At 36.1% G+C, this 13,248-nt stretch overlaps 1 protein-coding gene across 4 annotated transcripts in view; it reads right to left on the bottom strand.

Annotated features, from left to right (window-relative positions):
• Positions 1 to 13,248, bottom strand: part of DNTT (DNA nucleotidylexotransferase) — a 91,378-nt gene that overhangs the window by 54,429 nt on the left and 23,701 nt on the right. For all 4 annotated transcript variants that reach the window (XM_030486427.1, XM_030486429.1, XM_030486430.1 and 1 more), the window contains 2 exons: positions 11,925 to 12,048; positions 9,201 to 9,333 (listed from right to left, as the gene is read on the bottom strand). In XM_030486427.1, the coding sequence (XP_030342287.1) occupies positions 9,201 to 9,333; positions 11,925 to 12,048 (257 nt within the window). The remainder of the gene's footprint in view (positions 1 to 9,200; positions 9,334 to 11,924; positions 12,049 to 13,248) is intronic.

The raw sequence follows: 13,248 nt of genomic DNA, 5'->3' as shown, positions 1-13,248 counted from the left end.
AACTAAAATGGCAAAACTGAAGTCAGTTCTGAAATCTTCCCTAGCTAATGGCAACACCATTCGCCTGCACTTTGATAACGAAAGCCACTAGAAAAAATACATCTACAGTCCAAATCACCCTCAGCTCAGCTCTTCTACATTAAAGACACTTCAGATTGCTTTTGTTGTATCCCATGCTGAGCAGTAAACCCAGAAGCCTCTTTGCCCATGCCTGCCCCATACACAGTGAAGGTTTTATCACAGTAGGCCATCTCTGTTATGTAGTGAAGATTTTGAGAAACTGTCATCCAAAAATGAGAACAAACATCAAACAGAATTATGGAAACATCAAAGATGCTTTTAAATGAACTATAGTAGATTTCCAACAATTTATATTGCTTTTTCTGTACGTGAAAGGCATATTACATTGCAAACACCTAAATAATTCATTAAAAGATTAAAATGTATTATATTAGTATAGAATGAACAATTTAAAAAACATGGGACATCCACTGTTTAAGGATTACATTATCTGCAAAACGTCAGAATAAATTTATGAGAGGAATCTGCATTGTTAGCTCACTATTTTTCTCACCATCTCCTAAAATGTTTTTAATGTGTAACTTCTTGGCAAATAATTTTCTTAATTTCTCAGTCATGCAGCTTTCTTCAGATCTTAAATAGATCTTTTTGAGCTCTCTTCCCTTAAATTCCTTTCTCTTACAAAACAAAGATATTGTGATTTTTTTTTCTTTTTTATCTCATTTCTACACATTATTCACCAGCATTGTACAAAAACCTGTTGGTTTTTTGACATTGCATCTCAATAAATGGATTAAATGAGCTGTGGATATCAGCATTTAACCAATAAAGAGAGTTCTTTATTTATTTAAAATGTATCAGATCTGCTTCATCTAAAAGGCTAATTGAAAAGGCTATTCAGGTCAGCTGTGATATTAGAAGACAACTGAATCACATTTAATGCTACTTAAAGGATGTGAATGGGCAAAAAAAAAAATTAAACCATGGCCATTAAAATTTAATTTGACTTAGTGAAGCCATTAACATTTTGGTTTTATGCAGTGGCAAGCATTCTAAAAATATTTCCATATAATTCAGAAACACAGAATTGTCAGATGGCTGACCCTTACGTCCCAAAAATGATTGAAAGTGATCTTAAAAGGGCAAATCAGAAAAAAAAAAAAAAAAAAAAAAATTCTTTGACTACCTTATTAGCTCTCATTCTGTTCTTTCTTTATAGTTTCTTTCTTAACAGTCTTTTTACATATATATGTATTATTACTGTATGCACACATACACACATACATAAATTACCTGCTCACAGCACTTTTCTTGCTTATTCTGACTCACTTCTATTTTATTGTTGCTATTTTTAAACTCTTGTATCTTACCACGTGTATCAGTAGGATTCTCTGCAACGGGGCATTTCTGCCTTTGATAACGTCTAAATTGATCTACGCAGTTATCAGCCCAAGCTCATCTGGCAACTGTGTCTCATACACTCTTCTAAAATAACTTTTTAAATTAAAAGGCAACCTACTTAGGATTTGTGGTCAAAACCAGTTACAGGCCTGTGAATTTTAGTTTTGTTATTACACTAGAAATAGTTACATCTTGAGAAGAAATTCTTGCCCCCCCCTTTATTTTTTTTCCTATTAATTGCACACGTTGGTTTTCATTTTAATATAGAACATCTGATTTGGGTGTCAAATGAACAAAACTACTCCTTTTATGTGAACTGTAAATAAATAATCTATTTTTAAGACAATACCTTACCTTACTTCTAGTAGAGTACTTGTGGTATGGTGCTTTGACTCTGCAAGTTTGCCTTTGTAATCTGAAAATGCTACTGCCAATATTCCTTATACTCTGTATAATGACAGATATTATAAATAGCACAAAGCCGTCATCAATGCAGCAATGTTTAAAATTTTAGTCAGTTTCATATGAAAACTTTGCCTAGAATTGAAATGGTAACTAGTCTGATCATGTACCAGCACATAACTAAGATTTCAGATTGACTGCCTGACAAGGAAATACATTACCCGTAGCTTTGGCTTTCATTCTCAATTTTTTTCTAATTAAGTTATGAAAAAAAAAATGCTAATACAGAAAGCTTTGTTGTAATAGTCCTGAAATAATATAATCTGGAATTTCATATCTTGCTGAATAAACATTATTTCTTTTGCTCCGGTTTACTTAATAATAACCCTCATCAGTGTTGACAGGATACAGAAAACACTAAATGCTGTTAAGGTTGTTACAAATGCACTCCAGGAGGTGCAGGTTATCCAGGGAGTTTCTGGCTCTACACATACAGCGTAAAACTGGCTTTGCATAAATCCACAACATTGCCACCTCTGCTCTGGACCCATCAATTGAAGTAGTTTTAGAGACAAAAGAGGTATATAACTGAACAGCATCCTTCCAATGAGCTGCTAAACCTGTGAAAGTGGTCAAAGTTTGAGAAGAATACGGCATGTAAAAAATCTTGAATCGACAAGTTTTTGAAAGGCTTTGAAAGACTATGCTGTGCTAACTACTTGAGTGTTTCGTGGTTTCTTACAAAGTTGTTTTTGTCCATGGCTCCTAAATACCTTATTTATCAGCTTCTACTTCATGATTCATCATGGCTAATAATATATTAAATGAGTGGAAAAATAATCAAAGCTCTAATGACAAAAGGAAGTGTCTGATTTACTCCAATAGATTATTTTCTAAATTGACTTGGCTAGCCATTAATATGGATAAAATTATTTTCTCCTTTCTCAACTTGTTTTTTAAGGGATTACAGAAAATTAGAAGCAAAAACTAGTGATGACCTCTGTTCTTGCCCAGTTGTAGTGCCTCTAGCTCCTGCCACCTCAAGGTGAAATGCTTCTAAAATTAAAGAATTCAGTAAGGTGAGGCTGGTTTACTAAGCTTTAAGACAAACCAGATGACATTAGAACAACTCTGTTAAACTGTAGTCCACTTTAGATGAGGCTTTTATCAGCAGCGAAGCTGTACTCATGAATGATATCCAAACAGTCTCTTAAGTCTGTTGCTAGAAGAACTGCTAGACTCTTCCAGGATCAGCTTATATTAGAGTGTGTGCAAACTACTGTATCAGCTCAAGTGTTCGGTGAGAAGCTTTCCTCACAGCTCCTTTATAGGAGATTTCTCCCTGACAAAATGAAACAACAGCAGATGAAAATATTTACTTCTTATAACAGCAGTGGAAGAAAGTGAGAAGAAGTTACAGTATTTGGACTTGAGCAGCTGGATACGGTTTATATCTTCCCTTATTATAGCTTATGTTCTGGACTAAAAAAAAAAAAAAAAAATAGAAAAAAACCAATAAAAGATAGGAATAACTATCTAAGAATAGTATAAATGCAAAGATACAGTGTAACAACAAGGTGTGAGTGGAATAAGGAACCTCTGCCTAGGAGTTTGTTTAAAAACTTAATGAAAGAAACCTTTGCTAAATAATTGATACTATTTCGAAGACTAGCACTATTTTAATCCTAGATTTGAGTGGAAAAACAATTTGGGTAATAGGACTTCAAATATATTTATTTTTCAGAACCTAACAAAAATTTGGTGTCACATCAGGTGTGCTAGCCTCATTGTAGAGCCTCTACAGCCTGCTGAAGAATACTTTTATTAGGAGTATCCAATATGAAAAGGTCAAATAGAGCTTTTCATCAGGATTTATCAAGAAATATAGTCAGAGGCCACATGATTAGCTCATTAAATAAACCACAAAGTCTTGAGTATATACCAAATGCTTGGGAAGCTTAATATTCTTCATACATTCAATCTCACATTCTCATTTATGAGCATGTGTCAACACAGAAAATTGTGATTCCAGATACCTTATAGAAGTCTCATTTCTGAAACGAAGGTGCCACAATAGCATTAATTATTCATCAGCGCATGAGCCTGAGTCTGTAAAATAATCTCTGGAAGTGTTTCTTGTTCTGAGCGATTTTACTTTATCTCTGAGGTTGCAAGAAGGTATATTTAAACAATTTTCTTGATACAACAGGAAAGACGAGGGTCTTGTCCCATGTCATTCCTTTATGCATCCCTTTGCCTTCTAGGAAATGTCACTGCACACAGAGAAAACTTTCACATTGTAATATACAAAAGCATGGCAGTGCTGCCTGACAAGAACACCAACTCTGTCCTTTGCTCTCTTCATTGCTTTTATAATAGCAATCTTCAAATGTTACAGAGCCTCAAATCCCAATTTCTAAAAGATAAGATAAAATTCAAAACAAGAAGATAGTGATCTACAATTAGGCTCATGGTAGAACTGAATTCAATAATAAGAGAGTCTGAGGCAAAACTTCCCTGAAGACTGATGCAGGATAGAGGAATTAGCCTTCTACAAAGAATCGGATAGATAGGTACTAGTTATTCTGCTTGGTGCATCACCCAAGACACTTATACACTTTCTTAAGAACTGCAATATGAAAACTTATCTAAAACAAAGTGTCTCCTTAGTCTATTTCACTCTATCTTAAGGCAAAGATGGGAGAAGCTGACAAAAGTGTGTCTAAGTCAGAACTGAAACTGTAATACTAATAGAATGCCTAGGTAACTTCCAAAAAATAAGTGCGTCTTGATGTTATAGTATCTATGTGCTCATATCATAGCAACACAATCCCGCTGTTGCACACCTAACCACAACTATTTGAGCGTGCTACACAGAACACAAGAAAACTGAAACATAATTTGTAAACCATTTGTGAGTCATATGTACAAAGCATACAGAAAGGTTGGCAGAAAGCCATACTGGTAATGAAGTTAACATGATTATTTATTCTTATTATTGTATTTAATTCTTATTCCAGATACTTCAGTCAAATTTGGGTTTTGTGGATATGTGTATTGGGATATGAATAACCAGTAAAGAGATCGAAGCCATAAAGTACATCTACTATATAATGCTTCCTCTATCTACTATATAATGCACTTCAAAAGCCCTCACCCTAGATCAATTTTTGTGGCAAAACCAAATATCAGTAGCTAAATCTAATTAACAAAATCATAGACTTGCAGAATGTTTCAACCCATGACAACCTTTTCTTAAAGGCACTGTGAAGCCATGTCCTAACATGGAGCTACAGGAAAAAAGGAAGAAAGTTCCAATTTCACTGCCATGACATCAGTGTGATGTTCTCTATTTGTCATTATAACAATCCTGTAGAAATGCTAATATTATTAATAGGAATCAAATTTTCTGTAACATGCAGTAATATATGCAAGACGAGATAACACTATCATTATTGAAAAACAATTAATTCTTTCCATAGAATGAAATTACATTTATAATAATCACAAAAAACAAACAAACAAATTATCAGTTCCTCAGTTTAACTCTCTTTAAAAGTAGTAACTCACATTAGCCTAAACTACACTCCTGCCTTGCACATAGTTGGGACAGACACAGTATTAATCAGGGATGTCACATGTTAAAATAAAGGGGGTTTTCTCCTCGTTCCAGGGCCTCTCTGTCACAGTATTGGAAGGGAAACTTCACCCTCGGTAGCATTTGTAACCTGCAATATGAGTTGCTATTCTGAACCTCAGAATTTGTCTCACGAACTTTAAGAAGAAAGCAGTCTTATATCTCTGCAATTCAAAATAAGAGAGGCTAAGCACTGAAAAATAATGCCATGTCAATTCCTGATTCAAACAGACTGCATGGCAAATTCAGTCTGATAACATCGTGCATGATATGCTTTATATTGCATTATCAGCATCCTCAATACTTCCTGCTACACAGCCGAGCAGATAGGCCTCACTAGATAGACCAACAAAATGCATTCCACAGCATGTGGGTGTGATTTATTTCATAACTATAGTTGTTTTATTTCTGTATTTCCATACATTTCAGTGTTGTAATTTCTGTTTCAAAATGACCCAGATCAGTGTCAGAAAAATATTTTTCAAAAATAAAATTATTCTCCCTACCTCTCATATGAAACTATACCAACTAAAACTCAAGGAGTACATTTTATGAACAGAAAGCTAAGTGTTTCTGTAGAGAAGTAACAAAGAATAAACTCATCCAGATTTCATTAGTTTATTCATTTCTGATCCTGAACAATTTCAAATTAGGGAGATATTGAAGGGTTGCCATCACAACTCTTTATTTCAATTACTTCTAAGTCTTTATATTCCTTAATTGATTCAGATAGCTGAATTGAAAGTTGCTTTCAACCAAACATAGTATTATTGAAACTTCCAACCAAACACAGAAGAAAAGGACTTTTGATTAAAGATGTTTCATGAGCTGTTGTTTTGTGAAGACGAACAGAAAGATGAAAGACTCAGAAAGAAAAGCCCTCAAGGAAGTAGCAAATGTTGAAGTCTGCTTCAGTAATATGACCCTTGACAAGAGGTAAAAGAAAGAATTTGGGGCCTAAGCTGAAACTACAGAATGTTAGAGCAAAAGAGGAAATAAAATGTATGCAACTGGTCAGAGAAACAGGTCTTGGTATGTCCTCAATAAAATTTCATCAGCTTTCCCAATTTTCATTCCTTACCCTAACAACTTGTAGGTCTGGTATTTTTATTCAACCACGTAAATGCAAAGTACTAATTTGATTTTCACTTCCTGTTTATGGCCTTTTTTTTTTTCCACTTGAATCTTCCACCATTCTAAATTAGAAACACACAAACAGTAGCCTCCCACTAGCATTAAGACGAGTACAAGAAGCAATACAGAAGACTAAAGGTGAAAGCTAAATCAAACCAAAGTCCATGAACAAGTTTGCTAGGGCTTCAAAAATAGCTATTCTTTACTTGGATTTTATATTATGTCTCCTAATTTTGATTAAAAGAAATTCTGAAACATCTGATTTCATTAAATTCCAGGAATCTAATGGAAAAGGTCTAGTAACTCATTAAATATATCCAGCCATGTGTGTGTTTGATAGGTTTGGGAAAAAGAATGTAACTTTCCTGTAGTTCATCTCTACCCTATTGAATCTCCATGACTGTAGATCGCAAATGGAAGTTCTGTTCCTTGTAATTCATCCAGTTCTCCGCATGGTAAGTAAGGTTTATGAGTCTCATGACTTTCAAATCTCCAGTCAAATCTGGAATAACACAATCAACTGCTTATTTTTTCTGAGTTATGAAACAAATATACAAAACAAGACAAATCTGGGTCCTAGGGAATGAATATATTATTCAGAGCAATCATGAGCTTTTTTTTTCTCTTACGTTAGTAGTATACGAGTATGAGGGAATGAAGACAAGTTGTTTGATTAATAAAATTTGCCCACTTCTTTTGTTAAAATATTTACATAATGATGAAAGAAACAAATAATAATTTGTTAATTGAAAACTGTGAGCTAGTGAGCTTACACATACTTCATGCTTAATGTATACTGCCACTATACAAGACAGGCAAAAGAGAACAGATGCAGTCAACTCTATAGCAGGTCAGTAACTAAAATATAGGTGCTTAATAAAGGTACTTCAATCTGTCTAATCAAGCTTTCTACAGATCTTATACTGCAGCATTTGTTTTCCATGGGCTGGTAAAATATCATTTAGGACCGACATTTTGCAACTTAGTTTGATAATATATTCTCTGTCTATTTAAAGGCATGTAATTAATATACAAGATTACTCACTGAAGGCATCATTAGATACTTTCGCTTCTGGTTTGACACACCCAGTTAGAGATACAAAAGCTTATTCTTAATTAAAAAAAAAGAATGGCTAACTTTCACGTCTTCCTGAAATAATAAGCAAAAGAATAGCCTTAAATTTGTGAGATGTGTGGGATTCAAACTTTGCAAACAACTATGCTGCTGACAAAGCTCACAAATACATTATCTCAGAAGAAACTGGGAATTTTCAGCTTGCTAACAGTTCTGTCCTGCAACTCTCTGCCTCATCCAGACAGGTGTTAATCAGTTACATCCGAGTTACTAACATCATGAGGCCCCCGAATGATTTGCATCCATTTGCATCCAGGAAGAGATTGCCATCACATGCCTCTTAAACAAGGACTCTCAGAATGGTGACGCTTAAGGTTTTAAACATAAAATTTTATCTCTGGTCAGGGTTCATACTTGAGCCTAATGCCTCTTATTGACCACACTAGTCTGTAGAAACTATGTAGCTGGTGACTGCAAACATTCTTACAATAAATATGGGACATACAAGGAATAATTATAAATATCATTAGGTGTCACAAAGATGATAAAATACATTCTTCACAATCACTGTGCATGTATATAGCAATTATGAATTCTATAATATATATAGAGCACTGAAGAGATATGCAGGCCTATCTAGGCTCACAGTAATGTCACACAAGTGATACATTAACATTCTTCTGTCTGTTGCTTTCATACCAATGCTACAGACAAACTAAGCAGCAAGAGATTTAAGGTGCTTGCTAAGGTTATTTTTGGTTTGTGAGCATGACAGGTACTACAAGTAGTGACACACCAAGTGCTTGAAAACATTAATTGTGTATGTCCTGAGCAACCATTTCAGATTTGGTTTTAGGAACAAAAATCACCAAGGAAAGAAATTCTGAGGTCACCCGATCTACACAGAGATTAGTACATGTTCAATTTAGTCAGCGCTTCATATTCAGTTTAGTCAGTGTTTACTGCAAAGTATACTTCTAACACTACAAACTCTGCCTTAGCATATTTCACTCTAATGACCAAGTTCTCTCAAAGAAAAAAAAAAAAAAAAAAAAACAAAAAAAAAAAAAAACACAACAACACAAAAAACACAAAGATTGCCTTAAAGCTATTGTATCTTTCTTTCAAGCATGGCCTTACAATATTCTCAGCCTTAGGAGTTCAGATACGCTAAAAGAAAAAAAATGTTGAAGTACAATATGTGATCTAAACATCATTTTTTCCAGCAAGCTATTCTTAGATAGATTTTGTTCTGACAAGCTAACCATCCATAGTAATAAAACATGGGAACCTGGGAATATCATAGGATTGCTATCCTGTTTGCGGGTTAAAAAAAAAAAAAAAAGGAAAAAAAACAACCAAAACCAACAACACCAAAAACCAAACAAACAAAACCACAAAAAACCCAGCAATTGAAAACAAACTCTTCATCCTTTTCCCACTAAGCTTCTTTGATTTTTCCAAGACAGAAACATGATTTTGTGTGCACCTGAATAAAACAGCCAAGTGCCCTTATTTGTTTTCACTCACCTCCTGAAACCACCAGTTATGGTGACTAAAGCATCTGGTAGAAACGTACACACAGTATTCTTGACAATCAAGCTTACTGCATCTGCTTCTGCTTTAGATACACAGCTAACAAGGTCCTCATAGTAGAGAAACCCTGGAAATCAAAGGCAAAAAAAGGTCCGATCACTCTATGGAATTATCAAGATCTACAGTGTTATGTAAGCCCCATGTGAAATAGCCGCCTTTTTCCAAGAATTTGAACCACACAACCTGTACCATGGGCAAAGGAACCATATCTAATTCAAGAATTAAGAAATGCTCAATCTTCAAGCTGAAACTATAGGTTTCAGTTTCAGTTTTGGAACCTGAAACTATAGGCTTGTTTCAGGACATGTGGTGGCAAGAAATATATTTTGATCCAGCCTTTTTAGAAATGTCTTCTTACCTCCCACCGTTCCTGGAGTCAGCCTCCTGCCTTGGATGTGGGGATCACAGGTAACAGATGGCTTCTTCCTTCCCTCATCTTTGTCTTTATAGTTTATATATAATTTTTGCCATTATAATTTGTTATACATTGTGACAGCAGTAACAATTTATAACATAGCAATCAGGATAATTGCTCCATTTGCTGACAACCTGAATATTTATAAATTCCTCTACCTTCCCTACCAGTTCCCATCAATGGCATTTCTTGATGTACTGCTTTAAAAGGTGGCTTTTCTTGAAACAATGGGGTTCTACCCAAATACAGGGGTATGTGAAACATCCCAGCTATCTTTATGTCTAGTCACAGAGCTTGTATTGAAAGTGCACAGTCCTGCAACTTGTTTCACATTTGGATATGATATATAAAATCAAAACGGACAAAGGAGCGTGGATGGGGGCAAGCTGATCCAAGGCATTCTGAGGTGATGTGAAACACATGGGTTTAATACAAAATTAACGTCATGACATGGACAGTGGGATTGAGTGCACCCTCAGCAAGTTTGCTGACGACACCAAGCTGTGTGATTCAGTTGATATGCTGGAGGGAAGGGATGCCATCCAGAGGGACCTTGACACACTTGTGAGGTGGGCCAATGCCAACCTTATAAAGTTTAACCAAGCCAAGTGCAAGGTCCTACACCTGGGTCGGGGTAGTCTCAGGCACAGCTACCAGTTGGGCGGAGAAGAGATTCAGAGCAGCCCTGTGGAGAAGGACTTGGGGGTGTTGGCTGATGAGAAACTTAACATGTGTGCGCTTGCAGCCCAGAAAGCCAACCGTATCCTGGGCTGCATCAAAAGAAGCATGACCAGCAGGTCAAAGGAGGTGATCCTGCCTCTTTGCTCTTGTGAGACCTCACTTGGAGTATTGCATACAGTTCTGGCGTCCTCAACATAAAAAGGACATGGAGCTGTTGGAGCAAGCCCAGAGGAGGGCCATGAGGATGATAAGAGGGCTGGAGCACCTCCCGTATGAAGACAGGCTGAGAAAGTTGGGGCTGTTCAGCCTGGAGAAGAGAAGGCTGTGTGGAGACCTCATAGCAGCCTTCCAGTATCTGAAGGGGGCCTATAAGGATGCTGGAGAGGGACTCTTAGGGACTGTAGTGGTAGGACAAGGGGTAATGGGTTCAAACTTAAACAGGGGAAGTTTGGATTAGATATAAGGAAGAAGTTCTTTACAGTGAGGGTGGTGAGGCACTGGAAAGGGTTGCCCAAGGAAGTTTGAATGCTCCATCCCTGGCAGTGCTCAAGGCCAGGTTGGACAGAGCCTTGGGCAACATGGTTTAGCGCGAGGTGTCCCTGCCCATGGCAGGGGGGTTGGAACTAGATGATCTTAAGGTCCTTTCCAACCCTAACTATTCTATGATTCTATGATTTTAATGTAATTTTATATAGTCTCCTTTTCTTAATGTAACTGATTCCTTTGTTTAAATAAGTTCCTTTATTTAGGGAAACAGCACACACACAAGAAAAATCTATGGAGAAGCAACATTATTCATTCGACCGTAGAATCACAGAACAGTTAGGGTTGGAAAGGACCTTAAGATCATCTAGTTCCAACCTCCCTGCCATGGGCTGGGACACCTCACACTAGACCATGTCACTCAAGGTTCTGTCCAACGTGACCTTGAACACTGCCACAGATGGAGCATTTACCACTTCTTTGGGCAACCCATTCCAGTGCCTCACCACCCTCACAGTAAAGAACTTCCTTACATCTAATCTAAACTTCCCCTGTTTAAGTTTGAACCCATTACCGCCTGTCCTATCACTACAGTCCCTAAAAGAGTCCCTCCCCAGCACCCTTGTAGGTCCCCTTCAGATACCGGAAGGCTGCCATGAGGTCTCCATGCTGAACAGTTTAAAGTTAAGATGTGCTAGGATTATGGAAGTAATTTTACAAGTACTTTATTACAAAACTTGATTTATCACTGCCTCAGAGGAGACGTCTCCTCTGAAAAGTAGGTCTGGTTTCCTAATGTAAATTTTTCATGACTTGTGGAATAATGACTCTTTAATAATTTTGTGTATAATAGCAGATTTCATTGGATATCTGTGTAAGCAATTAAAAAAAAAAATCATATATTTTGCATGACACCATTTTTAATTAGAAGCTCTGTTAATCCAAATATTATTTTAACCTAATGATTTAATATTCTCAAGACACTGCAGCAAGAAAATGGGTGCATAAATGAACTTTGCCACCTCTTCTGGTCTGCTATCAATTCTTAGATACAAGTTTTTATGAAACTTTCACTTTACCTGCTTTCTGCATTTTTGAAAGCTTCAGGGTCTTGTCAGCTTTTAGCTCTTCCAGAGTTCGTAAACCCATTCTGTACCATTTCTCAGATGTCTTCACTCCCACTCCAAAGACTGAAGTAAACTGCTAAAGGTCAGTAGAAAAACACACATTTCAGTGCTGTTTTCTGAAGGAGCAGTGAATTAACAATAAGCAGGTAACAGCAAGGTTTCACAGGGAAAAATCTCGGCAGAGTTTGTCCTACATTGAAGATAATAGTGTAACACAAACATACAGATTCAGCTTCCCTTCTTTACATAGTTATGTTGAACAGATGATTGGTTTTATACATGGGCAGTTCTCTTTAAAGTGAAATTTAAACAATATAGTAGTGGCCCTGGCATATTTATGCTATTTACCTAAATATACACTTTCAACTAAGGTTTAAGGTAAGGATAATAGTCTTATTTTTACTGCATTTCTTAATAAAAATAAAAGCAGTAATATTAAGTACCTGAATTCCCTTACACGGTCTTTATAGAATAAGAGATGTCTCAAGACTATCTTCCTAATTTGACTGAAATTACAATTTTGTATTATATACACTACCAGCTCTGTAGTTGTGCACGTGATGTTGGTGTTGCTGCACTCCCAAGACATGAGGTCAGTGGGAATCCTGCGGCTCTTGAAATTCTGCACTGGGCAATGGCTCTCAATGGTGCATGGAAACAGATGGTAAGTACATAAAGACAACTAATCTATTTTTATACTGCATTCTATAAAACACATGCTTGGAGGTCACACTCAGTACTGGTTTTCAACATGGAATTCAATTTCAAGTAGAAATGGCAACTTCTGTTTGCTTGCATGTTATGTAAATAGTCTCACAATTCTTAAGTCCTCACGTGAGCCAAGCTAAATTCCTGTATGTCTTATTTGGAGTACAAATTTTACTATTTTGCCCACTGGGGAAAAAAAATTTAAAAATACCCAAATCTACAAGTTTCTAAAAGTATGGTTATATTCCATTTATTCCAGAGTAATTTTTTACACTAACTTTTTCCCCAAGAAAGGACATCAAGCAAAAATGTCACAGTTGTAAGCATTATTCGGTGGATCAATATTTCAAATGAACAGTGATATGAAAGCAAGAGGGAAAACTTTCATGCTTGCCCAAAAGAACTCTCCTTATATTCAGTTTGTCAATACTGAAGCTCTCAATAGTTTCTTTGTACTTTTGCAGAATTCAATGAGTAGCTGTGTAAGACACGAATAACTGCTGGTTTCCATTGAATCTGCAACCTCTGAATTCCAACCATGCTAGCTTTATTTTGTGTTTTTCTAAAG

Source organism: Strigops habroptila, chromosome 5, assembly GCF_004027225.2.
Source record: "Strigops habroptila isolate Jane chromosome 5, bStrHab1.2.pri, whole genome shotgun sequence".
NCBI lineage: Eukaryota > Metazoa > Chordata > Aves > Psittaciformes > Psittacidae > Strigops > Strigops habroptila.
This window is presented reverse-complemented; position numbering and strand designations above follow the sequence as displayed.